The sequence below is a fragment of the Camellia sinensis genome, chromosome 14, assembly GCF_055761805.1.
Source record: "Camellia sinensis isolate YWXY chromosome 14, ASM5576180v1, whole genome shotgun sequence".
In the NCBI taxonomy this organism is placed as follows: Eukaryota; Viridiplantae; Streptophyta; class Magnoliopsida; order Ericales; family Theaceae; genus Camellia; species Camellia sinensis.
In genome coordinates this window covers 101,144,372-101,171,902 of record NC_138974.1, presented here as the reverse complement: position 1 = coordinate 101,171,902, position 27,531 = coordinate 101,144,372, and the positions used below count along the sequence as shown (strand labels likewise).

Below are 27,531 nucleotides of genomic sequence, written 5' to 3'. Positions count from 1 at the left end.
TTTAACATAAACCAAGTTTAACATTATTAATCTTAATTGGGACCTGTTTGTCCTTTGATTGCCCCTCGTATTTAAGATTTACTCTTCACAAAAGTTTTCATTGAAGTTTATGATGTTTCTTTGGTTCACCTTGGTGTTAGTACTTGTTAACATACTCAGACCTTTTAAATAACATAAGATGATACTGAGGTTTTTAAACACATTTGAATATTATTATTTAAGGTTTAATTGACAAGCAGATGACAACCTTCTGTCTTTTGATGGTTGCAGGTTGAAATGCTACAAAAGAAAACAAACAGAACTCATGAAAATAATGAAGCTGTTTACCATTTTTTTGGGATCTACATGGTTGCTTTCCTCAGCACTCTATCTGCAGCAATAATTTACTTCTTCTATGTTTGGCTATTACAGAAGCCTTGTTCTGTTCAAACTTCAGCTTTTTCTGCATATCTGGAGCATCTCACTGGTTTCCATTTGCCATTGTTGCATATGGAACTATGTTTAATACCGCCCCTTCAAGTGCAATTAACTTTGCCCTCTCTGTAGCCATTGTTTACCTAGCTCACGGTCTCATCCTCAGCTTCCTCACTTGCACCTTGAACTCTGTTCTTGCCAAACCACAAATAACAAGGAAAATAGACGTTAGGACTTGGCTTCGACATCGAATTATTATTTCCTGCCACCTGAGATTTGGGAAGTTCCTTTCCGGAACAGAGGCTTTCTGCATTTATCTCCGCCTTTTGGGTGCAAAAATTGGCCAACACTGTTCTATCAGAGCTATCAATCCAATCTCAAACCCGGCATTGATTTCAATTGGCAACGGTGTTCATCTAGGTGACTTCAGCCGAATCATTACCGGATTTTATTCCTCCGATGGGTTGTTTATATCTGGCAAGATTGAGGTGGATGATAACTCGGTAGTTGGGAGTCAAGGAGCAATTCTCCCAGGTTCTGTCATTCAGAAGGATGTCATACTTGGCGCACTTTCAGTTGCTCCAATAAATTCATTTCTTCAAAGAGGTGGTGTCTTTGTTGGTTCTCAAACTCCGGTAATGGTTAAGAACAACATGCATTCTTTGGATGATCGAATAGAGAAAATGGACATGAAATACAAGAAGGTACTTGGCAACCTTGCTGCAAATTTAGCTGCAACAACCCTCAAAGTCAAATCAAGATACTTCCATCGAATTGGCGCTGCTGGAAAAGGATTCTTAAGGATCTATGAGGATATAGAAGGCTTACCAGAGCACAAAATCTTTAGTCGCGGGAAAAATTACTCTGTCATTATAAGGCACAGTAATTGCTTAAGTTCAGATGATGATGCAAGAAAGGATCCACGTGGAGCAGCGTTAAGGATATTTTCAGACGAAAATGGTGATGATACTCCACTTCTAGATCTCACACTGAAGACAGGTAGGGCATTCCATGCTCGCACGATTGGTGACTTTGCAACATGGCTAGTATGTGGGGTTGCAGCACGAGAAGAGCATGTAAAGCATGTGCCACATGTGAGAGAAGCAATGTGGGACTCCCTTCGACAATCTGACTCATATGCAGAGTTGCATTACTACTCAAATATTTGCAGGTTATTTCGGTTCAAAGATGGACAAGAAATGTATGTTAAGTTCAAGTTAAGGCCTTTTGATGAAAACATTGGTGAGGATTCGGGTAAAGTGGAGCCGACAGGTATACTTCCACCAGAAACAGGTGCAATCCCGCGAGATGAGAATGATACCCGCCCACTGCTTTTCCTTGCTGATGATTTCCAAAGTCGCGTGAATTCACCTGACAAGGTGCGTTATGTCCTTCAACTGCAAATCCGATCAGTGCCATCAGACGAAGGCACTCGTGAAACTGCACTTGATTGCACCAAGTCATGGGATGAAACTCAATTTCCATACATAGAGATTGGAGAGATAACCATTGATCAAGTGCTCAATGAAGAAGAATCAGAAAAGCTGGAATTCAACCCATTTTTCCGATGCCACGAATTAGATGTCATCTGGGCTACATCATGCTCTCAGAGTGCATCGATGGATCATGGCCGCTCACTTGTCTACGCAATATGCCAGCATTTGCGAAACAAGAGACCACTTCCAGAGGCGTGGAGGATTTTCTTGGATCAATCTGATGTGAAAATTGACCTCTCAGGCTGTCCAATGGCATCAACAGTGTCATTGGAGAACAAAGATGCCAGAAAAGTAACACTGGCAAGAACATGGTATCAGTCCTTGTGGACCGTTTCAGCTCAGCCATTACTACAAACACTTGTGCCTTACTTTCTCATGGGCTTAGTACTCTCTGCTCCTCTAAACTGGCTTTTTAACTTGAAGGAGGTGAAGAGTCTGCCTTTGCATTGGTTGTTGCCTGTGTTTTGGGTTCACTCAGGAATATTAGCAGGACTAGCTTGTTCTTGGGCCAAATGGGTACTAGTGGGGAAGAAGAAAGAAGGTGAGAGTGAGTTGATTTGGAGTAGAAGGATCTTTATGGACACCATATGGCAGGCAATTAGGACAGTGGTTGGGGAATACTTCATGGAAATGACAAGTGGGTCTGTTTTGTTTGGGGTTTGGATGAAACTCATGGGTTCAGAGATTGGGTGGGACCAAGAAGGGGTGTATGTTGACAGCATGGGGGCAGTGTTGAATCCAGAATTGGTGAGGATTGAGAAAGGAGGGTGTGTGGGAAGAGAAGCATTGCTGTTTGGACACATATGAAGGTGAAGGAGGGAAAGTGAAGTATGGGAGTATTAGGATTGGGAAAGGTGGGTTTGTTGGGAGTAGAGCTGTAGCCATGCCTGGTGTCACAGTGGAGTGTGGAGCTAGTCTTGGTGCTCTCTCACTGGCCATGAAGGAAGAGACTGTCAATTAAATGCTTCGGGTTCATTTTTTCATTTTGTATTTGTAATATGCCTAATCTAAATGGCCTTTTGGGATCATAATGCTATAATGTTGACAATGTAACAGCATTTTTTTTTTTTATATTCAAAAAATGGATATGCAGATAGGCTACTCTAACATATTGGTTCTTCACCAATCCCTCTTTCAGCCACTCGTCACTGGAACTTGAAATCCTAATTAGTCATAGAATGGAGCTCTCTTATTTTATAGGTTATTATTATTATTACAATTGGAGAATAGGGAAAAATAAGTTGAATTCGCAGCAGTAACACTTGAACCAAACATTACAAAGTTATCTTGATATATTGGATTTTTATTTTCAATTGAGTTCGGAGAAACAAAGACAACAAAATCTTGGCATAATATTGGTATGATTAGGGACATTTGTAGGTTATATAAATTTGAGGTTTGGTAGAAAAATTTACAAAAGAAAAAAGAATAAGAGAGACAATAAACTGAGAGAACAGTTTGAGAGTCCGGGCTGAGTGAGTCTAGTTGAGCTGTCAGTAAGTTGGTTGGTAAAGTAGTCAAATTATTTAGTCTATTATGAGAAATAGAGTTTGTTAACCAATTTTCTCTATTGTAATGAAGTAGTTTTTTTTTTCCCAATTTTCTCTGTTCTTTTATATTTTTCTCTTTTGTTATTTAGAGTTGTTGCTCTTTTATGTCCTGTGTTGTGCTCCTTTGTACAGTTGTTTCTCATTTTATAGATTCATTTAGGTTTGACTTTTCCAGTTCTTTTGACCTTTAATCTGTGAACCGAACCATACGCAGTGGTTCTTAATTTTTTTGGAACCAGAACTAAATGGTACCCTCAAAAAACCAGACCAGACCATATGATTTGGAATAGTTCGGATCAATTTACGGTTTGACCAATTTTTTTTGAACACCCTTAGTGAACATGGGGTTTTTGTTAAGTGGAGCTGACTCTTGTAATTTGATTGGTAAGGGATAAACGAGTCGAGTCAAATCAAGTATGAAACATAAAATTGACAAAACTAAAATTTAGAGGATCAAAGTAACTGGAAATATATTTTAAGGACCATAAGTATATTTTATTCAGGACATTTGAAGTTAGTATGGATGGTGCGAATAACTGTCAATTTTCTGCTCAATTTTATTGGTCTGAAAGGAACATTTGGGTATCAGCTACAGAATGCGGATAAGTAATGGTACTGCCCAAGATTCATACACAGAAAAATATTCAGAAAATTTAATGTGTTGTTTAAATTCATTCCAGATGTGGATTTTACTATACAAAAGTTAAATATGAACTGAACATTATTTTTTTTCTGGATATACTTTTCTACATATATTTTGTGCACGTATCTTTACTGATTTTTTTATGCTTTAATTCTGTGTGATTAGAATAGCTGCTAGGTGAAACAACATGACCAATTTAATGGCTAAGAACATAGCAACATAAACATTATTCAAGAAAGTAGAGAATACAGCAAATGGAAAGGGAAAAAGAAAAAGAGGGAGACATAAGAAGGCCAAGAAGAATTCTCTTCCGCTTAATGATCAGAAATTGTTGGCTGAGAGTTTTGATTATGTTTTCGTAGAAAATCGGTGAACCATACAGCTGAATGTTTTGGGTATCTCTTCAACCCATTCTTGTAGTCTACGTAGTTTATTCCAAACCGAACGCTGTAACCATCAGACCATTCGAAATTGTCCAGCAATGACCATATGAAGTAGCCACCTACCTTCACTCCACCTCTACACAAACAATCAAATCCTAATAATACAAAAACTTCAATTAATAAAATTGAAGTAACCCCTGCACAATCAAGGTCAATATTTTATCTAGAAACTGTTGTTTAATAAAATTGTTATGCCTCTTCAATTAATTGTCCTTGCTCAATGCTAATAATACAAAAAAATATATTTTTATTACATACCATTTTCTGTAATATAAATAATTGGATCATTGTCCTTTTCCTTAATGTAGAGCAGAAGGTCGCGAATGCCACTTGGATAAACATGGAGCCATGGTGAACTAGTCTGCAAAATTAAGGTTCAAAAATTCAACATACAAAGAGCGCTGTTAAATATTGTTGTAGTTTTCTTTCCTTTTTTTTTATTTTTTATTCTGATACGTAAAAAAAATGGATAGCAATGTAGAGCCACCTGGATTGCAATGTAGGTTTCATACTTCCTTTTCATCAAAATGGATAGCAATATTAAGCTACACTTGGTCAAAATACATATTTTGTATCTTACCAGTTCTATGGAAACAAAAGGAAGAGGGCGAATACAAACTTCTGAATAGTCCGTGTATCTTTTATGTTCCATTTTTTGTTCCTAAACAGTTCACTTATTTTACTATACACTTAAAACAAACCCTAAAGAAGAGGGCGAATAGAACTTAATGTTCTTGCCTGGGGGCCAATTGGGACACCATCGCGTTCACCTACAAAAACATAATATAATGGTCAATTTGTATTTGTGTCAACTTAATTAAAACTTCGTAACTTATTAGGATCAAAGTTCAATTTGAACGAACTTAATTGATTGACCCGAGAGTCAGTTATGTAACTTGGAATCAAGGTAAATGAATTAGGTGCATTGGCTGCATATACAGCAGAATAATAGTTCAATCCTAGAAAATCAAACGACTCAATTAGCAAATTGGATTGTTCTTTTGAGAATGTAGGAAGGCGGCTTCCTACAAGAGATCGCATGATTTGTGGATAATCCCCGGTTGTCAATGGGTCCATAAACCTAAAATACATGTATAAACAAAATTAGGACTTAAAAGTGAAAAGGCATTTTAAGTCTAATGTTAGGCCTATGACAAAAAGAAGAAAAAATTCGACAAAGAACAATCCTTTCAATAAGCATCAAGAAACACCGATTGGAATATGAGATATGCATAGTGAAGAAAAAGAGAAAGCATCGAGTAGTACTCACCAACCAAACATGAAATCAAGGCCTCGTAATGCAGCTTCATAGTCTTCTCTTGTACTGGAGTACGGCTCAAACCATTCTGATATAAGTGCAATTCCAATCTTCCCCATTTGTCTTCTCTACACTTCCAAAATCAAATTAATTACAAGCATGCAAACAAATTTTTAATGAAATTATTTTGTATTTGCATCCTATACAAACAAATAGTTCTTCCCATTTGGTTTAATATGGTTCACAAGAATAATCATTAAATCATACATGGTAATAATTTGTCCCATCATGGAAATTTGTATTGTTGATGTATTGTGTTTGTCTTTAACAACCTACTTAACTTATGTAATTTAACTAAAGTTGGGTTTATGTTGTGTATTGCGCTAATTACGGTTGGTTCATTTGGAAAACAATTAGACCTAGTGTTATGTGGTGGTAAGTGGTAAGATCATGTATTTATACATGCAAGAGCAGTTGAAAGGGTCAATGGAAAAATTTGGGAAGAAGAATTTTATTAAGCTTGAAACAAATAGTACATTCAGGCCATGTTTGTTTGGGTGGACATGAGTTTGGGATTGGACTAATAGTCCAATAAAATTATTAATCCGATATTTGATTAAACAATTAAAGTAGGGACTAATTATTTTAAACTTGACTTTTAGTTAAGATAGGATATATAATCCAACGGATTTGTAGTCCTAGGACTATTAGTCATGGGAATGCTAATCCAGTCCGCCCAAACAAACATGGCCTCAGGTTATAAGCACTATGGAAGAAACTTCATCATTACTCTTGAAGCCTTTAAAGCTTGTGCTTTAGGCCTCATTTTGCAAAAGGCCCCATTTTAGAGAAAATTCCAAACTCTCATCTTGCAAAAGGCCCCACTTTAAAGTAGATTTTAAACTCTCCAAACAAAGTCGTAATACAAATTTTTGTTTTTTTAGAAAGCCCTCTTTGAAAAAAGCCTCCACACAACCAATAAGGAAATAAAAAAGGAATAATGATTGAAACCCCATCCCTACAAGACCCCAACAAGATCCTCACAAATCTGGATCACTCATAATGTGGACCTCACATATATATGAGTGGGCCTCACACATACATAGAGAGTTAGGATCACTTTAGTGTACGGGTTATCCCCAAAGGTGATCCCAAACATTTTTCATAAAAAAGTACCTACCTACAAGTATAAGAATAATGCTAAGAATACTTACAATCTTACTAACAATCTTACCAACACACTCACAAGTTGATGTAGGTCCCATACCAAGTGATGGTTGATTTTATAAAAACTTGTGAGTCTTTGTGAATGTGTTAGTAAGATTGTTAGTAAGATTACAAGTATCCCTCGCATTACTTCCATTTGTGTAGTTTACATTTGTTGAAGGCACTTAATCTATTTTAGAAAGTCCACCAATAGAAAACAGTTCAACGTATTTTAAAAAGATATCCCACGTGACAAGATGCCAACAAAAACAAAGAAAAGAAATATAGATACCCCAAAACAAGCAAGGACCAGAAAAAATTCCCCTGTTTTCTTGCAGAAAACTTAATTTTAAGTATGGTTTTGTGTGTTTTAGCCTTTTTTTTTTTTTTTTGTTTGGTTGACAACATATAATCTCTAAGCAGAATCTAAAAATACTCTTCTCCTACCTTTAGATGATAAGCATTTTCAGCAAATTAAAATTATTTTTAACTAGTAAGTTGTAACCAGAGCTATAAGAAAATAAAAAATGGTGTGGGACATAATTCCAAAAAAAAAGAAGAAAAGAAGTCATAATAGCCCACTTAATCTACACAAAAATCACCAATAATGCATTTACTGCAAAGTATCAAACACACATTGTAGCAATATAGCATATATATGTATACTGAATTTTACCTCATATTTGCTTCTATACAATTTTACAGCAGCTGCATGGGCAAGAAGTTGGTAATGTGCCACCAAATAAGGTTCAGTGGCAGAGTCACCACCAGTGCAACTTAGTTGTTGCCAAGAAGAGCATCGACCTGGTGCAAGGAAACCCATTGCATATCCACCATAGCTAAAGCTCCACGGCTCATTCAGAGTGACCCAATGCTTCACCTTATCCCCGAATTTCCCAAAGCATAGATCCACATAGTTGTAAAAATCGTTCCTGTTAACACAGGTTGACATGGCTTCATTTAAGCCTAGCCCTAGGAGCTTAAAGGCTCAACAACACTTTGATTTGGATGATATGGTAGAAATGTAGTACCAATGTCTAGATTATACAAGTACTCTTAGTAGTGTAAACACATCTTCGATAATTGTCTGTTTGATAGTGTTTTCATAATTGTATTTTCAAAAATAAAAAAAATGAAAACTTTGAAAACACACATGTAGTTTTCATTTCTGTAAAAATAGTTCTTTAAAAATTCAAAAACAACTTTTAAATGTCTTTTATAGGCAGTTATACAGACGGATCATATGATGAAAGTAACATGATTGACTTACACAATTCAAGAACTTAAGAAGCCTCCATACTCATCTTCCAAAGCTTGGGGAACATCAAAATGAAGGAGAGTCACAAAGGGCTTTATACCTGCATATATAATTTAGCATAAACATATGTCTTCACATAAGAATATCTATATATATATATATATGCATTTTGACTTGTTAAATAGATTATGAAAGAGTTGAGGTTGAATCAACAACCATTGGCAAGAAGCTCATCTATGAGGTTGTTGTAGTATTTGATTCCTTCTTCATTCACACCTCCACTAAACTTTCCATCTAATAATTCCAAATTTGAAAAGAAAAAAAAAAAAAATAGAAGCCAAATAAATAAAATGGGATCGATTGATTGAAAGGATTATAACATTCCATTGAGATATCACATATTTTAAGATATTTTGATTAAACGATGGAAACACATGACATTTGGGATTCCAAAAACCAGTTTTTTTTTTTTTTTTTTTTCATTTGCACATCTTTTCTTCTCTTTTCTTTTTTCTTAATTTCTTTCATTATGTTTATGTTTCGTCTTTGTGGCCCGATATTTTTCTATCATATTTTTAAGAGCAAAAGATGAACATACAAAAAAACAAAAAAAAAGAAGTAAAAAAAATAATAATAAATCCTGTGATTTGAAAAGGAGCCTTGTGAATAACTGTCCATTGGGAATTCATTACAAACCAAATAATGTCAAAAAGTTTAAAATTTCAATACATATTTGAAATAATTTCACACATTTTTTTACTATATATTTTTGAATATTTTCACATATTTCAATATACGAACATTACAACGTGGTTAGCATTTCCCTTTCAAAAAATTAAAAAGGAAAAAAATCATGAGTTTGAAGTTTACAAACCAAACCAAACTAAGCCTTAAGTCCCATCAAATGGGATCGACTACATGAATCCTTCTTCTCTACGCGGCTCTATCAAAGGTTATTTCGTTAGTCAGATTAAGTATATCCATATCTCTATTTACAATGTTAGCCAATGTGAATCTAGGCCTAGTTGGTCTCTTAACACTTCCATCTACCGTCACTGCATCGCATCTCTTCACTATTGCCTCTGTTAGTCTCCATTGAATATGACCAAACCATCTCAATTGATTCTCTCTCAATTTTTCTTCTATCGGTGCTACTCCTACCCATTCTGCAATACACTTAGTCCTAATTTTGTCTTGTCTAGTCTTGACACACATCCACGGTAGCATCCTCATCTCAACCACACTCATCTTATTTACATGTTGTTTCTTGGTTGCCCAACACTTCGTCCCATACAACATTGCTGATCTAGTAGCCGTTCTATAGAACTTACCTTTTAGTTTAGTGAGTATTCGTTTATTGCACAGTGCTACAGACGCACTTCTCCATTTATACCATTCCGCCTTAATCCTATGGGCCACATCCGCATCAATTTCTCCCGCTGTTGTGATAATCGACCCTAAATAACAAAAATGTTCACTCTTAGGCAGTTCTTGGTTCTCAATCTTCACTTCTCCCCTGCTTTCATTGTTACTGTTACTAAATTTACACTCCATGTACTTTGTCTTGGTTCTGTTTATCCGGAATCCTTTAAATTCAATTGCTTTTCTCCAAATCTCTAACTTTGTGTTAACTCCTTCTCTAGTCTCATCCACTAGCACGATATCGTCTGCAAAAAGCATATACCATGGCACGTCATCCTGAATATTTCTCGTCAGCTCATTCATAACTAATGCAAAAAGATAAGGGCTGAAGGTAGATCCTTGGTGTAATCCTACAGTGATAGGAAATTTATTTGTCTCTTCAACAGACGATCTAATAGTGGTCACCACCCCTTCATACATGTCCCTAATTACATCAATGTAACCATTTGTCACTCCTTCTTCTCTAACACCCACTATATTATATCCCGAGGCACTCTATTATATGCTTTCTCAAGGTTGATAAACACCATATGAATGTCTCTTTTCTTTTCTCTATACTTTTCTATTACTCTCCTTAAAAGATAGATCGCTTCTATTGTTGACTTGCCAGGCATAAACTCAAATTGATTTTCCGACACCTCTGTTATATCTCGCAATCGGTATTCCATCACCCTCTCCCACACTTTCATTATAGGACACATTAGCTTGATTCCTCTATAGTTGTTGCAATTTTGGACATCTCCTTTATTCTAGATTGGCACTAAAATACTCTTCCTCCACGCATCTGGCATGTTCCTAGTCAACAAAATTTTGCTAAACAACCTAGTTAACTAAGCAACCCCTTTTTTACCCAAACACTTCCATGCTTCAATAGGGATATCATCGGATCCTAAAGTCTTATTTGATTTTATCTTCTTAAGTGCAATCTCTACTTCAAAGTTCCTAATCTTGTGATAGAAGCTATAATATTGGTTTATCGTATTACTGGCTATTTCTTCCCTTATTCCATGCTCCTCATTTAATAGGGATATCATCGGATCCTAAAGTCTTATTTGATTTTATCTTCTTAAGTGCAATCTCTACTTCAAAGTTCCTAATCTTGTGATAGAAGCTATAATCTTGGTTTATCGTATTACTGGCTATTTCTTCCCTTATTCCATGCTCCTCATTTAATAGTTTCTCAAAATAGTTCTTCTAATCTATCCTTAATCTCTTCATCTTTCACCAATATCTTAAAATCTCACTCTTGATGCACTTAAGGAAAATTTGGGAAAAAAAAAATTATTTGATGTTAACATTTTTTAGTGCCATGTTCCAAAAGGGGGTCTATGTTTACACCACAAATTCTTCTTCTTACACCCACCTTTTCATACTCATTTAAAATTTGGATTTTTGTTTTCCCCTTTTTTCACCCCATATTTCCAAAATACTCTCATATCAAACCTTGCATGTTATCTTGACATCTCTAACCCTACAAACCCTAACCCATAACCAGCACCACTTCCAACCACCACCCTAGTCCCTCTCTTATATGCTACCCACTTCTCTACCACCATGATATCTACTAGCTTTCTTGCTAGCCTTAATCCATTCCTCTCATAATCTCAAAACCCCAATTGACTGACCTTTGTAAATCATGTATGAGAGAGACACAGAGAGATTTTTAAGGAGGAGGCCTAGGGTATTCAAATCTAAATGTTTGTGGGTGGAGGGTGGTAGTGTTTGGTGGTTGTAGGGTTTCATAGAAGAGGGGGTGTTGGCAAAGGAAAAGAGGGATTAGAAGTTGTGGGAACGGGTTAGGGTGTCAAGATGGCGGGACAAGAGTTAACTAGGGAGGAGGTGGCGGAGGCCGGGTTTGAGGGAGTCAATGAGCTAATAGTGGGTGTGATGGAAGAGGAATGGTATCGTTACAAATGGCAGCAATAGGTGGGGGAGAGGATGGTGTCAATGGTTGATGGGTTGGGAGGATTGGTGGCAGTGGGCACTAACAAGTGACCTGGTAGCAAGTAGTATGAGTGGGTAGATACGTTTTCTTGTTTTAGATTTAGAGTTTTGTTTTTAAAGGTAGTTTTATTAACGTTAATTTACCTGGAAATCCCATCCCAGAAAAGTATGTTTTGAAAAGTCCTATGAATTTTTTTTGTGGACAATCACAATCCCATTGAATTTGGAAATGTACACCGTGAGATCATTTCACTATATTTCTTAGAGATTCTTGGGTGATGCTACGTTTGGTTTCCCAATGTGGGTATGAACTTTTGCCAAATGTGTCATTCTTAAAATTAATGTGACAATGGGACATCATTCTTAAAATGCCAATTGTGTCATTCTTAAAATGTGATAATGGGACAATCACTCTAATGAGTGCATTATTGTCTTATTAAACTTTTGTCAAATGTGTCATTATTAAAATATGACAATGGGACCTAATATGACAACTACGATTTTGCAATTTGAAATATCATATTCGCATACACATTTTACGTTTCCAAATGTGGGTACATTTCATTTGGAAAATTTTGATGTTTGATAGGACTTTCTAAATTATAAAAATATCTATGGGATTAAGCGAGTCATAAGTTACAGATATAAAATTTAATAGTTGTAATAAAAAGAATTGAATGGGGGAAGGGGGTATTGAGCTTGAGAGATTTATTTATAAATCTCATTTAGAGGACTTATAACCCAATAAGTCCACAAAGTATTTTTGTGTTCCATCTAGTCCCACACATTTGAATTTATATTCCAATAGGTCTTTTTTCTCATATTAGAAGTACTATGTGGATTATTTTACCCTTATAAGCTTTTATTGTAATATATATATGTATATATATATATATATATATATTATACCTTATATCTAGAGAGAGAAAATTATTATTAGATATACTTCATTTATGATACATACAAAATACTGTATATAAACATAGAAGATTATTATTCTTAATATTTTCTTTGCCCCAATGTGGGGAATTCACTTGATCAAAGATCTTCACCATTATTTTACAATAAGGTCCTATCATGGAAGAATATTTAGAAGAGAATGTTAGTTATACATGTAGACCAATGATAGAGATAATGGACTCGCAACAGAGATGATAGTAAACTGGCGATGAACAATCGTTTTTTTGACATTGTTATAAATAAACCGTAATCTCTTCGTTGGTTTGTGTAGTCACTGATATTGTGTAGGTTATTCGCTGGTATTATGCCGGAGTTGATTATATACATATTGTTTCTAAAAAGGTGCTTCCATAATGAACTATTTGATGATTTTTTTTTATATTGTTTGATGGTTTTTAATATATTGATTGTTACAATGATTTTTGGTTGAGCAATCATTTCTATTGCTGTTGAACAATCGAAATAGTCGATTTTCACTTTTTAAAATTTTGTTTCGTGTTTTCACGTTGCAGTGTAATGTTCACATTGGTATGAGTTTAGTGTTTTTTAAGGCTAATTGTATGCTAATTGTAAACTGTGAATATTCATATTGTATTTTGGTATGAATTTTATTTTTTCGAAAATTAGTTGTATGTTTGTTGTTTTTGTTACTATACTTGTTGGTTGAACAATTATTTTTGTTATCATTAAACAATCAAAGTAGTCGATTTTTACTTCTTTTTTTTTTTTTTAAATTTTGTTTTATGTTTTCATGTTGTAGTGTGAATATTCACATTAGTATGAATGTAATTTTTTAAGGGTAATTGTATGTTAATTGTAAATTGTGAATATTCACATTGTATTTTGATATGAGTTTATTTTTTTGAAGGTTAATTGTATGTTTGTTGTTTATTGTGAATATTCATATTGTACTTTGGTATATGTTTTATTTTTTCCAAGATTAGTTGTATATACTAGCATGAACATAGTATGTATATAGATATGTGAATGTTCATATTAATTCTATAATACAAATAGGTAGTCGTACCCAATGTTAATGATCACACACTCATGAAATATTGAGTGTGTGTATGGTTCCATGCAGTGGCGAAACCAGAAAATTAAATTAGAAAGGACACTTATTAATTACAATATTAAAAAATTTTACAAAAATATTTCACGCAAGTTTTTATGATTGATTTTGAGAAACATAAAAAAAAATAATGTTATTTATAATTAGTGTATCATAGACAATATAAAAGAAAAATATGAATATAAGACTTAAAATAAATTATATAATGATAAAATGATAAATTATTTTTTTATGCAAAATTTGATTAAAAATTCAATATAATGGTAATCCCATGTCATCATTAGTATGTGATATCTTCAACTAATAGTAAATAAATACATAAAAAGTGAACCTCACATGTCAAATGTAACTAACAATCTAATAAATTTCATATCAATAACAACGACATCACCGTTACATTCAAAATTTTTCATAGATAATATGATTTATAGTAGTCTCTTCATTTTCAATCAAAACAACTATTATTGTTTTCATAATTTTTAAAATGTCATTGACATTTTACTCTAATAATATTTTTATAATTTTTTTATTTAAAATATTTTCTGTAAAAAAAAAAACCCAAAATCCAGGGAGGAAGGGAGGGGGGGGGCACGTAACCCCCTTGGTCCTCACTTACCTCCACCACTGGTTCCATGAGAATGTGTTATTTATCAAGGTGCATTTGTAATGTGAAAGTTCACATCAATATTTAGTGAGACGATTTAGGATTTTGAGAATGTAAGAGATTTTTTCAATAAGGGAGAAATTTTTTTCCCCTAGAATAGTTTTTCTCCATGGAATAACGGAGAGATTACACCCTTGGAATTATGAGATTTTTTTCTAGAATGATGAGAGATTTTCTTCATGGAATAAGGAAGAGTTTTTCTCAATGGAATAAGGAATTATTGTTATTTTTTATTGTGTATTAATTTTAAAATAGAAACAAGCACATAAAGTTATAATGATAATTTGGTCATATTAAACCAAATAGGACTTAATAGAATACTTGGATCTATTGCCAAATAGGACTTAATAGAAAACTTGGTCATATTAAACCAAATAGGACTTAAAAATAGGACTATGTGGTGAAACATATGTTTTATCTCAGACATGCCTTATGATTGGTTCTACTTTGCAATACGAGCAATAGCACGAAATGTGCGTCTGAATATATTCATATTTTTTTTCTCCTATATGCTTATTATAATATCTCTGTTTTGTTTGGTGTAAGTTCTATTTTTAGATGGTCTCTGTAAGTGTCGATTTGGCTTCCTTCAATGGATTTTCTTATGATCAAAAAAAAAAAGAAAAAGAAAAAAAGAAGACTTAATAGAATACTAAAAAAGAATATGGATTAGATAAAACATAGGTCTTAAGAATAGGATTTACTAAAAAACACTCCCATTTCAATGTGACTAAACACTAAAATTGCCTTCATAACCAAGATTAAAAAGTCTAAAAGTTAAATATGTATTGAATTCATGGAAAACTACATTATCTACAGATGAAGATAATTTTAAAATTTGACATGCATAAAAGTTGAAACCTATTTGTCTTTAATCCTAGTGACTAATATATGGTCGATTGTGATTTGATCCCAAATTTCAGGAGGATTTGTTATTTTTTAAATCACAAATATTTTTTGCTTTTTATCAACCGTCAAGGGTTGTTTTTATATTGTTCTTTATCTTCTATTTAAAATAAAAAGGTTTCATATTTCTAATCACTTAGATATACACATGAACTAAGAAGAAGAAATGTAATACTTGGCAATATTCTTGACCACGAGATTGAGAATCTGTAAGCATCTAGACCCATTTCCTTCAAAATCCTTATGTCTTCCTGTGGCATGCTTAAATAAAGTTAGCACTATAACTATTATTTTTGAACTGGCAAAAAAGAAATATATTAATGTAAAATAAAGAGCACTACACTGGAACAGGGCAATACATACATGAATAATAATAAATAATAAAAACAAAGAGAGCTGCAAAACAAAGCTGAAAAATCAATATGACTAAACAAAAACTGCACCTAGGCCTTAGATCAAAAATAATAAATAAATAGATAAATAATTGCGCAAGAAATTAAACCCATTGAAGTGCCATAAAAGGAGCAAAATAATCTCAATAACCACTAGCCACCCTCCTAGAAACATGGCCAAACACAGACCTGGTAGAGTCCTGAAGAGTACAACATGCCATGTACCTTGTATTTATGGTAAGAATCATCAGCCGCATCTCCATTACTTCCATCTTTTATCTTACCTGTCATTTCAAAATAAATTTTTTTTTAATTAAATAGAAGACTAATAAGGTGTGATACCCTTGGTTGTAGGTAAAAAAACTACAGTAAATGAATTATTTTTATTTTTAATTTTTTTTTGAACTATAAATGATCGAAAATTGCCTTTCACAGGTAAAATTGGCATTTTAATAATATAGAATGCTGATATAAATATTTTTCGTGAAGTCATTAATAAGCCATTAACGGAGAAGAGGTGTGTGCATATTGTTAGGTAAAATAAGGGAGGGCAGTGTAAATTTAGTAATAATTAAGACTGCAAATGAGTCGAACCGAACTTTAGTATGTTTCGATTTATTTATTAAAATTTTAACAAGTATGCGTTAGAGCTCAATAAAAATTAGGGGTATTTACCAATCAATCATAGTAATTAGACTTATTTACTTACATGTTTTATTAATAAATTTATCATTATAAATTTATTCATAAAAATAAGAGATTGATAAATTTATTAAAAATTTATCGATAAATCCCGTATGGGGAAATGTTGATTCGTTTAGTTCTAAGAGTTTTCTTATGAATCAATTAGTCCTTTTATTTTGGAAAGTTATATTTATTTGATTTAGTGCCATTTGAGTTTAAGTGAATGCCCTTTTGTCATTCATTTTTTCAATTTTTTTATTTATTTTTGGGATAGGAATGAAAATATGAGGTGTGGAAGATTCTTTTTTTTTTTTGGCAGGGGGGAGGGGGGGGGGGGGGATGGGATTGGTAGCTAAAGTGTTGGTTGTCAAATGTGAAAATTTGTATTTCTGTTACTGTGATTTTCTGGTGTTGCATTGGAGTGTTACATTAGAGTACTATGTTTGGAAAAAAGTACACTAATGTTGTGTTTAATTGGGAGATCTGAGAAGAAATTTGGAAAAAGAAATGGAAAAGTTAGGTAAAATATGAATAAAATATACCTACATTTCACCTAATTTCACACACTTTTTCTCTTTCCTTTTCCAAATCTCTCACCAAATCCCCCAACCAAACACAATGTAAGAAGTTTTTGTGTGTTATATTGATTGGAGTATTATGTTTGAGAAATATACACTAAGGAGTTCTTTTAAAATGTTACGTTGCTACGTTTGAGAAAAGTACACGAAAGAGTTTTTAGTGTGTTACATTAGATTGTTACATTTTGAAAAAGTATACTAAAGAGATTTTTTGGAATGTTACGTTGTTACGTTTGAGAAAAATACACCAATGGGTTTTTTAGTGTGTTATATTGGAATGTTACGTTTGAAAAAAGTATACTAAGAAATTTTTTAGTGTTACATTGATTAGAGTGTTACTTTTAGAAAAAGTACACTAAGAAGTTTTTATAAAATGTTATATTGTTACATTTGATAAAGGTACACTAAAGAGTTTTTTAATATATTACATTGGAGTGTTACGCTTTCAGAGTGTTACATTGGAGTAACACATTTGAAAAAAATACACTAAGGAATTTTTTTAAAGTGTTACATTTAGTAATTTCAACATTATGAGAAAACTCACATTTGTCCTTCAACACACAACACCAACATGTTTATGCTTGACCCTTTATGTAATTCATACTAGAATTGGACCTTTGGGTCCTTAAAAAAAAGAAGGATCAAACAGTTCATAAGATCACTATTTGAGATTTATTAGTGCTTCACCCTAAATTTATCAACAGGACTTAATGGGTAATAAGTCCCCAAAGAAGGACCTATTGGTAATTTACCCTAAAATCAGGGATGCAACTCGGGTATGTTCGGTCGAGTTGGAAGGTTATCCAAGACTAACTCAAGGTTCGTTGAGACCTGCCCAAGCCTGCGCTAGGCTTGAATTATATCTTGAGATTGTCTATCCAAATTCGACCCAAGTTAAACCCAAATTGACCAAAGTTGCCCGAATTGTACATGAATTTCATTTTTTTTTCTAGCTAAATTATTAATTTATAAAAATTAGACTCTATTTACATTTCTTTTTAGAAAATCATTAATAATATCAAAACAAATAATTTATATAATGTAATAGAGATGTCACTATGGTAATCTTTACAATTTATGAGTGATAATAAAAAAGGTAAGATTTTGTGTTAGTTGTGTATATAATATATATTTAATTATCTAAAAGTCCTAATTACAAATGTTATGGTAGCTCAAGTCCTATTTAAGATTTTTTGAACTAATAAGTCCTATTTAGTAAAACTGAGAATATTATTAGTTTTTCCTAATTTTTAAAACTAAGAATATTATCAATTTTGCATAGTAATATTCTAGATAATTATTTCACTAACTGATGAAAAAAACAGAGTATGAGATTAAATATTTTTAGCGTTTTACTTATTGGTTTGATTTAATTATCCAACAAAACCAAGAACAATATCCCCCTTTTTTTTTTCATATCAATATTCCATCATCATGTTCCTTTATAGGCACAAAATTTTTAATTTTGCACAAAAAAATAATTTAGCTTTTTCAATTTTTTTAATTAATTTTTTTTTCACATAATTTCTTTTCTTTTTTCAATTTCAAAGTTGATGTTTTAAAGTTTTGAAAATTAAAATAAATGTTCATTTATAGATAATCATAAATGATGAACAATTGTTTGAAAGACAATTTCAACTATTAAAAATTTAATGGGTTTTGAAAGTTCAAAAAATCTTAGATAAGTTCATAAATTAAGATTTGCGTGTAAATGCCCCTATAATATATATTCAATATGATTTAATAATTTAAATTACTTTAATATTATGTAATGATTAATAATTTATATGTATATTTAATATATATATATATATAATTTGGATTTCAGGTGATTTGATAAAGAAGGTTAATATATTCCCTCATATGACTCTTGCTCCTAGTGTTTTTGATCTTATACATTCTAATATATGGGGTCCTTTCCCTGTCACTACTTTTTTTAGTCATAGATATTATGTGACTTTTATTGATGATCACACTAGGTTAGGTGCACTTGGGTTTATCTAATTCGTCGTAAGTCTAACGTTTTTCCTATTTTTGTCCAATTTTTACAGATGGTTAAAACTCAATTTTATGCAGTTGTTAGGACTATCCATTCTGATAATGGTGGGAAATATATTTCTAATACATTTCGTTTCCATCTTAATCAAATCGATATTCTTCAATAACTTACTTGTCATCGAACCCTTGAACAAAATAGTGTTGCTGAACATAAAAACTGTATGATGACCCCATTCTGTGTTATAATGCTAATCTTAATTATACTTGTGATTATGTGCTTAATATGATTTTGGAATATTTTAGGTGCTAGTTGTGTAATTAATTATGTTTTTGAATTTATATCTGTTCACCGTAGAGAAATTTGTTCTTCTATCGGGTATAATTTGAAATTGAGGGCCGTAGAGTCGACAGAAACCAAAATTGGTTATACCATTGTGATTAACATAATTTTTAGAGCCTATAGTGAAATTTAATTAAAAATTGATTCGGATCAAATTAATTAGTTGAATTGAATTAAATTAAGTAAGGTTGATTAGTCTTAATCATGCTTAATTAGCTTATGCTAATCATCCACTATATATATGTTGAGTTAGTGCTTAGGCTCATAACTTTGAGCTCATCTTCAACATTTTGCTGAGACTAAGCTATATAAGGAGAGAAATCTTCATCTTCGAGAGATAGGAGCTCAATCTTGAGGAATTGGCTTGGATGATTGAAGAATTTGGAAGCTAGGCTCAAGAAATTTCTAAACCTAGCCTCATTGAAGATAGTAGGTAAGAGTTTGAACCACAATTTGTGAGTTAAAGAAGATAATGAGAGTAAAGGAGTGAATTGACCAAAGATTGTGTTGAATTTGAGATCAACTTGGGCATGTATGCATGGATTTGTCAAGACTTCTCATATTTGAGTATAAACCATAATGATCATGTTGAATTAAGAGTTGTTTGACACATGCATGCATGAATTGTTATGTTTTGAAGCCCAATTCCAAGTCTTGAAGCTTGTAAATGCAAGATATAAAACATGGATTTTACATACATGAAGTTTGTCGTTTGAATTTTGATGAATTCATGGAATTTTGAAAAAAAGGGTTGAAACTATCTTCAAATATATGTAGTTAGGAGTGTTTTGCATGTTTAGGTGACTCACACATGAATTTGGAGCTTTGGAGTTGTGTTTGAAGCTCAAATAGAATTCTGGAAATTCAGAATTCATGTAGTTCGCTTGAGTGAAGAAAGTGTTGCTCAGGCGTAAAATGAAAGCTCCCAGTATTTTTGAAGATATTGGAGGTTGGCTCAAGTGACAAAAGTACCGCTCGAGCGACCACTCACATTTTTGAGCATTGGCTTGGGCAACCAAAATTGAGCTCGAGCGTAAAAATGAGGCATCCAGTACTTTTGCAGACCAAGGGGTTCGCTTGAGCGACCAATGTTGCGCTCGAGCGAAAGGCCTTGTTTTAGGAACTTTTGAAAAGTTGTTTTATGCTTCAATTTCCGTTCTCTTTCATTTATGAGCATTCTTAGGCACACATTGAGCATCCTAAATGAATTAAAGAGCACAAAAGAAGCCTAAGAAAATTTAGCGAACTAAAGAACAGATTGAATTGTATTATATCCAATGTGTTGTGAATTATGCAGGGTCAATTGTAAGGACGAATCAAGCATCTTAACACTGTGAGTAATATTTTAGTAAAGATATTTTTGTGTATGTATTATTATTGAAATGGTAAGTTTCTGAAGTTATGAATTTGTACTATGAATCTGTAAGGTGATTGATATATGAATACAAAATGAGCCCAAGGTCGTTTGGTTGATAAGGATACGGATTGGGCCTAAGGTTGTTCGGAATGTTTAATAAGATAGACTAAAGGTCATCTTATATATGAATTGGACTGAAGGTCGTTTTGTATGATTGTTAAATAGACCAAAGGTCGTTTTGAATATGAATATGGATGTGATCATGATCATGGATATGAATATGTGCATAAATGCGAATATAAGAATGTTGGACCCAAGGTCATTTTGCATGACTGTTAAATAGACCTAAGGTCGTTTTGAATAAGGAATTAATTGGACCCAAGGTTGTTTTGCCCTTTTGATATGCTTTGAGCATAATGGAATGGACCTGAGGTCGTTTTGCTTTGATAATGATTTATATGTATCATACATGAGTTTGGACAACTTATTTGAGAATCTCATTCATACAGCCTCTTTATTCTGGCATTATTCACTAAGTTTTAGCTCACTCTGTATCTATATATATGTAGGTGAGCAGCGGGATGTCCAGTCCCAACCTTAGTGGAAATGTGAAAAGAGTACCGAGTTTTTGAAGTTAACCAAGGTCGCCTCATGGATGAGGCTTTGTTTTTTATTTTCTGTTTGTTTCTCTTTTGTGGTCTTATGCAACCAAATCTATATATATAACCTTGGTTTTTGATAAGACTGTTTGAATGATCCTGGATATATGTACATCTATATTAACTGTATGGTGTGAGTTATTATACAAATGAGAAAAGTTTTTATTATGCCATGTATGCACAGTTTATTGGACAATGTTTGCAAGTTTTGTTTCTGCATTTTGGCCCCTTATTATTAAATATGATTTGATTTCTGACACAGGCCGTAGGTAATCTCATGATTACTGGCCAATTATGATCCTAATCTATAGGAGCGGGTTCGGGTCATGACATTATGTTTATTGTCCCGTGAATCCCCAAAGTAGTATAGCCCATCAGAAATTTTACCCTTAAAAGCACTACAAGAAATAAGGGTTTTTGCGACGTTTTTTTAACGGCGTTTTCTTAAACGTCATCTTTATTAATGTTTAACGACGTTTTAAAAACGTTGCATATTTATGATCAACGGCATTTAAAAGCGTCTCAAAATGCTGTACATCACACGCGCCTATTTTGAATCTGAGAATAAAGCTTTGTAAACCCTCAGGTCTTCAGACATAAACATTGAATCCTCTAAACCCTTATCCTCACGTCGCTCCTTTCTCTCAATCCTCTCTAAACCCTTATCCTCACATCGCCTCTCTCTCAATCCTCTCTAAACCCTTATTTTGAATCTCACATTCAAATCTCACAGATTCGCCGATTTCGAAGCTCCACTTCCACCACCATCTGCACCGGCGAGGTAGCGAGAGGCACCGATTCACCTATTTCACAGATTCACTGATTCAAATCTCACAGATTCACCGATTTCAGATCGATCTGCACCGCCACCGCGATTTCGATTCAGATCGGTCTGCACTGCCACTCCGATTTCGATTCTCTCTCAGAGATTCATCTTTGATTTCATTTCAGAGCGATTTCAATTTCTCTCTCTCTTGATTTCAAAGCTCCACCACCAGCACCATCTATGCAAGCTTCCATGGCTTAGCACCTCATCTCCTTATCTCTTCCACTTTGTATATTCATAGACATATATGTATATTTATCGATTCTCTCATGTACATACACGTATCTGTATAGACACCGATCAATAATGGAGTAGAGTTTCTTCGATTTGATCTATTTTCTACACTGCCCAGGCCTCGCTGGGACATTCCTCGACGTTTTGCTCTCCTCAGTCCTGATTTGGCTCGCTATCATGATCGGCCTTGTTATTGGCTAATCCTGGCGCCCTAGGTGGACCGGTCTGCTCTATCTCGGTCACCGCTCCAAGCTCTGGTTCGCCTGGACCGCGCCACCAGGGTTCGGGGCTTGGAGGTTCTGGCTCGCCTTCACGGCATTTTCGGTTGGTTGGAGACTTTGGTCCAGGTTCATTTGGAAGGGAAAGGACAGTTCTCTGGCGGCAGCGGCGGCACAGCTGGTCAAAAGTGGCGGTGACGTTAGGTGAGAACGGTTTTGAAATTTGGTTTTTCATTTATCGAATTGTTTATTAATGACTTCATTTATATATGCATATGTGTTTGTGTATCTGTTATGAGAATTAAATTAGGGTTTTTGATTGAAGGCTTCTTGGTGATTGTATGCAATTTGATGTCTTGAATTGATTAGGGACTGTGCTCTGAAACCTTATTTGTTAATAATGCAACTAAATCTATGATAATTATGTGATCAGGGCTTTTATGTTTCTAAACTTGGCATGAATTTATTTGTAAAGTATGTAGGGAACAGTGTGGTCTATGGTGTGTGGCTGTTATATGCGGTTATGTCATTGAAATAGTTGGAATTTTTGGATAATGTGTGTCGGTTTGTGGCATTCGTAGTTAAGGTAACGATTTTGTCATGGCGTTACTAGCTTCGTAGTATGCCCTTGGATTTTCTGTTTTATGTATGGAACAACGTAGTTGACGTATTGATTTGTGATTGTGTTGCCAACATTCGTCATTGGTTACGTTGGTAGCTAATATAGTGGTCCACTTAACGTGTTGCAATGCCAACGCTAGATGAGTCATAGAGTTTGCTAATTTTACTTTCTATTGGTTAATATATTTTGGGAAAATTTTGTTTTTTGCAGTCAGGGTTTTGTGTGTCTTTTTGAGTTCTTGGCAGCCTTTCATGTGTTAGGTTTATGTGTACGGTTATTTTAGTAATCCAGTTGCGGTATGCCACTGACAATGAGTTACTCCATTTATCACATCTTGGTTGTGTTTGAAAATTTAAACTATATTGAACCACAAAGTGGAGGGTCACTTCGTTATGTTGTGGTTGCAAAGTTTCGAAAGTGTCTCCAAGTCATGTTTTCTCACTAATTAGTATTGACAGAAACAAATGGTTGGGGCACCTAACTTAATCTTTACAAAGTCTAGTTAGGGATATGTAAAACATTGACTTTGTGGTTTAGGAAGATGGAGGTTGTCTATATTTGTAAGAAGCTACTGCATGCACGGTAGAAGACATTTACCTAAGCCTATCATTTTGGGACCTTTCTTAACTTAGATTAGGAAACAGGGGATTGCTGTGTTCTAAGCAAATTATATATATATATATATATATTATTTTTTGGATTACCACCAGTTATGTTTTTTGAAATTGTCAATTATCAAGCTTGGCGCCATGATCTTGAGGTACAATTTGACCTTGACTTTGTAAGATGCGTATTTTCTGTGTGCTGGAGAAATCTGTGGGAATTACTTACATTGATTTTGACCTTTGTGTGATGCATGTATTGTCTTTCAAGTGCTGGAAAAGTGGGCCCAAGGCTTGGCATTTGCATTGTAGTTTAATTAGAGTTTCTCATTAGTAATAGGAGACATAAATTCTAAAGAAGCAAAATTCTCATATTAAATATGAATTGACTTGGATATGGATATGGGATAATAATCACAGTTCACACATGCATCCATTTTGCTTTTCTATGGAAAACTGGATGGATTACACAGCTTGACTAATTAAACAATAATAGATTCTTTAAAAGCTTTCCGTTGGTTATAGGAATATACTAAGATGAGGGAAAATCCTTAGCTGAGCAGGAAATGTTTATGCTTCTTTCTTTCTCACTGTAACAACTTGATTCCAAAGTTTTACCGTTTTTAGCTTAGATGGATTGTGGGATACATACCCATGTAGCTTTGCTCCTTATATTGGTGTGTGGCTCCTTGTTATTAGATATTCAGACCTTCACTTTTTGTCAATTTGAAATTGTAGAATATAACAGAAGCTTGCATAGGGGCATCTGGTTAAATGATACCTGAAAGTCTTAATTTTTATATAATTGTCTTATGTATATGCTTACTTTTATATTCATTTTCAAATTATTTTAATACTCAATCACCTGCCATTAGTTGTGTTATTGTCAAACAATAGCTTCCTTCATTTGTATTTCACTGAAAGTAGAGTTTCACTGCTAAAATCATTTAGAAGCTGTGGTGTTATTGCTTTTAGGATGAATCTGTACTAATATGGTTCTCGGGGAAAGAGGAGAAACACCTCAAACTAAGTCACATGTCTAAAATCATTTCAGGGCAGCACACTGTAAGTTTCTTGCTGTGATGGCAATATCATTGTTTGGTGTTGCGGACACTTCATCTAGTAATCAAAGTTTAAGTGCCTACAAACTCTTTAATGGTGTGTATGTCTGATTTTTTTGAAGAAAGTGATATGTGGTTAGGACTAAAAAACACTTTTAAGTGAATGGAAATGAAAATACATATTAATTCTTGGGTTTTTACATAGACTAGGATTATTTCAGACTTTTGTTAAATATAGTAAACAACAAATTGTCTTTTATTGTTCACCTAATGACTTGTGAGTTTTTTTTTTTATTTCAATCAAAGGAATTTAATCCAATATTTGTTTAAGGAAGCGGTTGGGCTGAACCTACTTACTTTTCCTTAGGGAAGATGGGGGCATGATGTGTTGGTTTTAGTCAAAACTTGTATTCTTTCCTGGGATCCTTCACTTGGAATGTGGCTCTTCATAATGTTCTGATTGTTGCCCATCACCTGAAAAGATATCATTGTAATTAGCACATATTGTTTGATGAAACTTGTATCCTTCCTGAGATCCTTCATGTACCATAGGCTTGTGTGTTCATTTATCTGTCTTGGGGCTGCTATCCATTTGGTTTTGAAGGCATGCCTAGAAGAGCTTTAGATGCATAGATTATTGTTATTATTTTTCTATCTAGCTTTATTTGACTACAACTTTTTGAAAATTTTAAAATTTAATTTATTTGAGATTTCTAGACAAAATGATGGACAAGAAAATAGAGAGAAAAAAATAACTATTGCCAAAAATTAGTTTTAATGTTAAGTTAATAAAATTGATTTAACTCATTTTATTCAAACTATGAGGTAACTATCGTCTATCCTTTATCACACAAGTTGAAACAAATAGATGGAGAAAGAGTATTTCCTAGACTTAAACAAATTTATATCGACTTTAGACTCATGTATATATCAACCTTCACAGGGAAATCTGATGATTGGATAACAAGTTTATTATGCTTTTTGCTTTTTGGGATTTAAAAATTTCCCCGAACACGCAGGTTGAGGAACGTACTATTCCAGTAGAGGAATTGCTTGATGGTTATGAAGTTTTCTGCACAGGAACTGCTGTTGGTATTGTTCCCGTTTTTATCATTCTGACAAATTCAATTACAAAAGAAATAGCTTAATCTTATAACTAAAGATGGTGTGGTTCCTGCTTACTGTTATTTTATGCGAGATGCAGGGCATGAAGATGCTGATGCTTTGATGAAAGCAAATTCAAGTACAAAAGAAATAGCATAATGTTTGTATTACTTCTATAATATGTATATCTTCTTAGTCATCAGATGCTGGCTAACGACATTGATGATTTCTCTATACTGGTTGAAGTTTGAGTATAGTGTTCTTTATGATTCTTGATCTTCTCATTAATTTTTTTTTACAGGTTCTCAAGTTTATATTTCTTATTCCGATCACTAGGCAACAAAACTGATCCTCTAATTTGCTGATTTTGCACTTTATTAGGGTGCTGATCTTATGGTGTGGGTTGCAAAAAGGTCGATGGTTGATGAGCTGGAAGCAATGCTCGATGTGGTAGACCTTCAGCCTCCTGGCAGATCTTTTTTCATACGAAGGAGGACATTTGATATGCCCGATGATCTCATCCAGAAGGAACTTGCAGCCGTTGTCTCTGAGGTCGTTCAAATGCTTGATCAAGAAAATGGTACCTTTGACCCATCCTTTTTAAGTCCATAGAAATATGGCAAAATCACCTCATTTTGAGGTCACAATGTTCTCTCAACTAGGTGTAGGAAGGTGCACTTCTACTTATCTTTACCCTCTCATTCAGCCCTAATTGAGAAATTTCTAAGACTCGTTATCTAGTTGGTCGCGAAGAGTTTTATTGTATTGCTTTTACAGTTGAACTTACTGACCCACCGAGGGTTGTTTGTGGTGCTTAATTTTGTGTGTGAGGTTTAATTTTGTGGTGTAGCATTCTGTTTTTAGCATTCTGACAAATTCAACTACAAAAGAAATAACTTAATGTTTATGAAGTTTTAATTTGTCAAAATGCTATTGGTTATGAAGTTTTTAGCATTCTAACAAATTTACTTTAGAAGAGACCAAAGGCAACATGGCCAGTGACTATTTATTTTGCTTCAGTCTTTTGACTGAGAGAAAACAAGAGAACAATTTCAAAAAAAAAGAAGAAGCTATAACAGCGTTTTCACAAACGCCACTACAGTGCCAAGGGTCATATTTTTAAAATAGGAAAAAATCTATCACGGCGTTTTTAAAACGTCGCTAAATAGTGGATGACGTCATTTTACCTTTATTTATCACATTTAGTGGCATTTTTAGAAACGCTGTCTATGATAATTTAACGACGTTTTTAAAGCGCCATAACATTATAGCGACGGCCGCATCTTCGACGTTTGGTACTAAACGTCGCAAAAAGAATTAGCGGCGTTTTTTACACCTATAGCGGCGTTTTTTAAACGCCACTAAATGTGAAATTTTCAGTAGTGAAGTGATTATCAAAGCATAATTAAAAGTCAATATAGAAATTTAAAGGACCTGAGTTCGAATGAGAAAAATCTACTATATATAGAGATTTTACCCTTAAAAGTCAATATAAAATTGTAAAATTCATTGAGATGAAAAATCGAATGTAACGCACTTGCACGACAACTAGTATATAAAAATTAAAAAAAAAAATATGTCACTGTTCGGTTCAGTTCGGAACCGTAACCAAAGCTTTAG

At 33.7% G+C, this 27,531-nt stretch overlaps 1 protein-coding gene, 1 long non-coding RNA gene and 1 pseudogene across 3 annotated transcripts in view; 2 read left to right on the top strand and 1 right to left on the bottom strand.

Annotated features, from left to right (window-relative positions):
- The first annotated feature begins 739 nt into the window (after window positions 1–739).
- On the top strand, window positions 740–2,717 carry LOC145807209 (uncharacterized). Its single transcript, XM_082905153.1, has one exon. It carries the CDS (start codon window positions 1,053–1,055, stop codon window positions 2,715–2,717), a length of 1,665 nt encoding a protein of 554 aa, XP_082761279.1. The 5' UTR covers window positions 740–1,052.
- Window positions 2,718–5,041: 2,324 nt separating this feature from the next.
- The window catches only part of LOC145807812 (cyanogenic beta-glucosidase-like), a 73,714-nt pseudogene continuing 51,224 nt past the window's right edge, over window positions 5,042–27,531 (bottom strand). Inside the window, exons 9-16 of the transcript XR_014351223.1 lie at window positions 15,854–15,912; window positions 15,412–15,487; window positions 8,485–8,562; window positions 8,281–8,368; window positions 7,687–7,942; window positions 5,817–5,932; window positions 5,410–5,627; window positions 5,042–5,316 (exon numbers count right to left, since the gene is read on the bottom strand). The product of XR_014351223.1 is annotated as a cyanogenic beta-glucosidase-like (transcript). The remainder of the gene's footprint in view (window positions 5,317–5,409; window positions 5,628–5,816; window positions 5,933–7,686; window positions 7,943–8,280; window positions 8,369–8,484; window positions 8,563–15,411; window positions 15,488–15,853; window positions 15,913–27,531) is intronic.
- On the top strand, window positions 21,787–26,814 carry LOC145807813 (uncharacterized). Its single transcript, XR_014351224.1, has 3 exons — window positions 21,787–22,726; window positions 24,801–24,904; window positions 25,827–26,814. It is a non-coding gene; the product is annotated as an uncharacterized LOC145807813 (long non-coding RNA).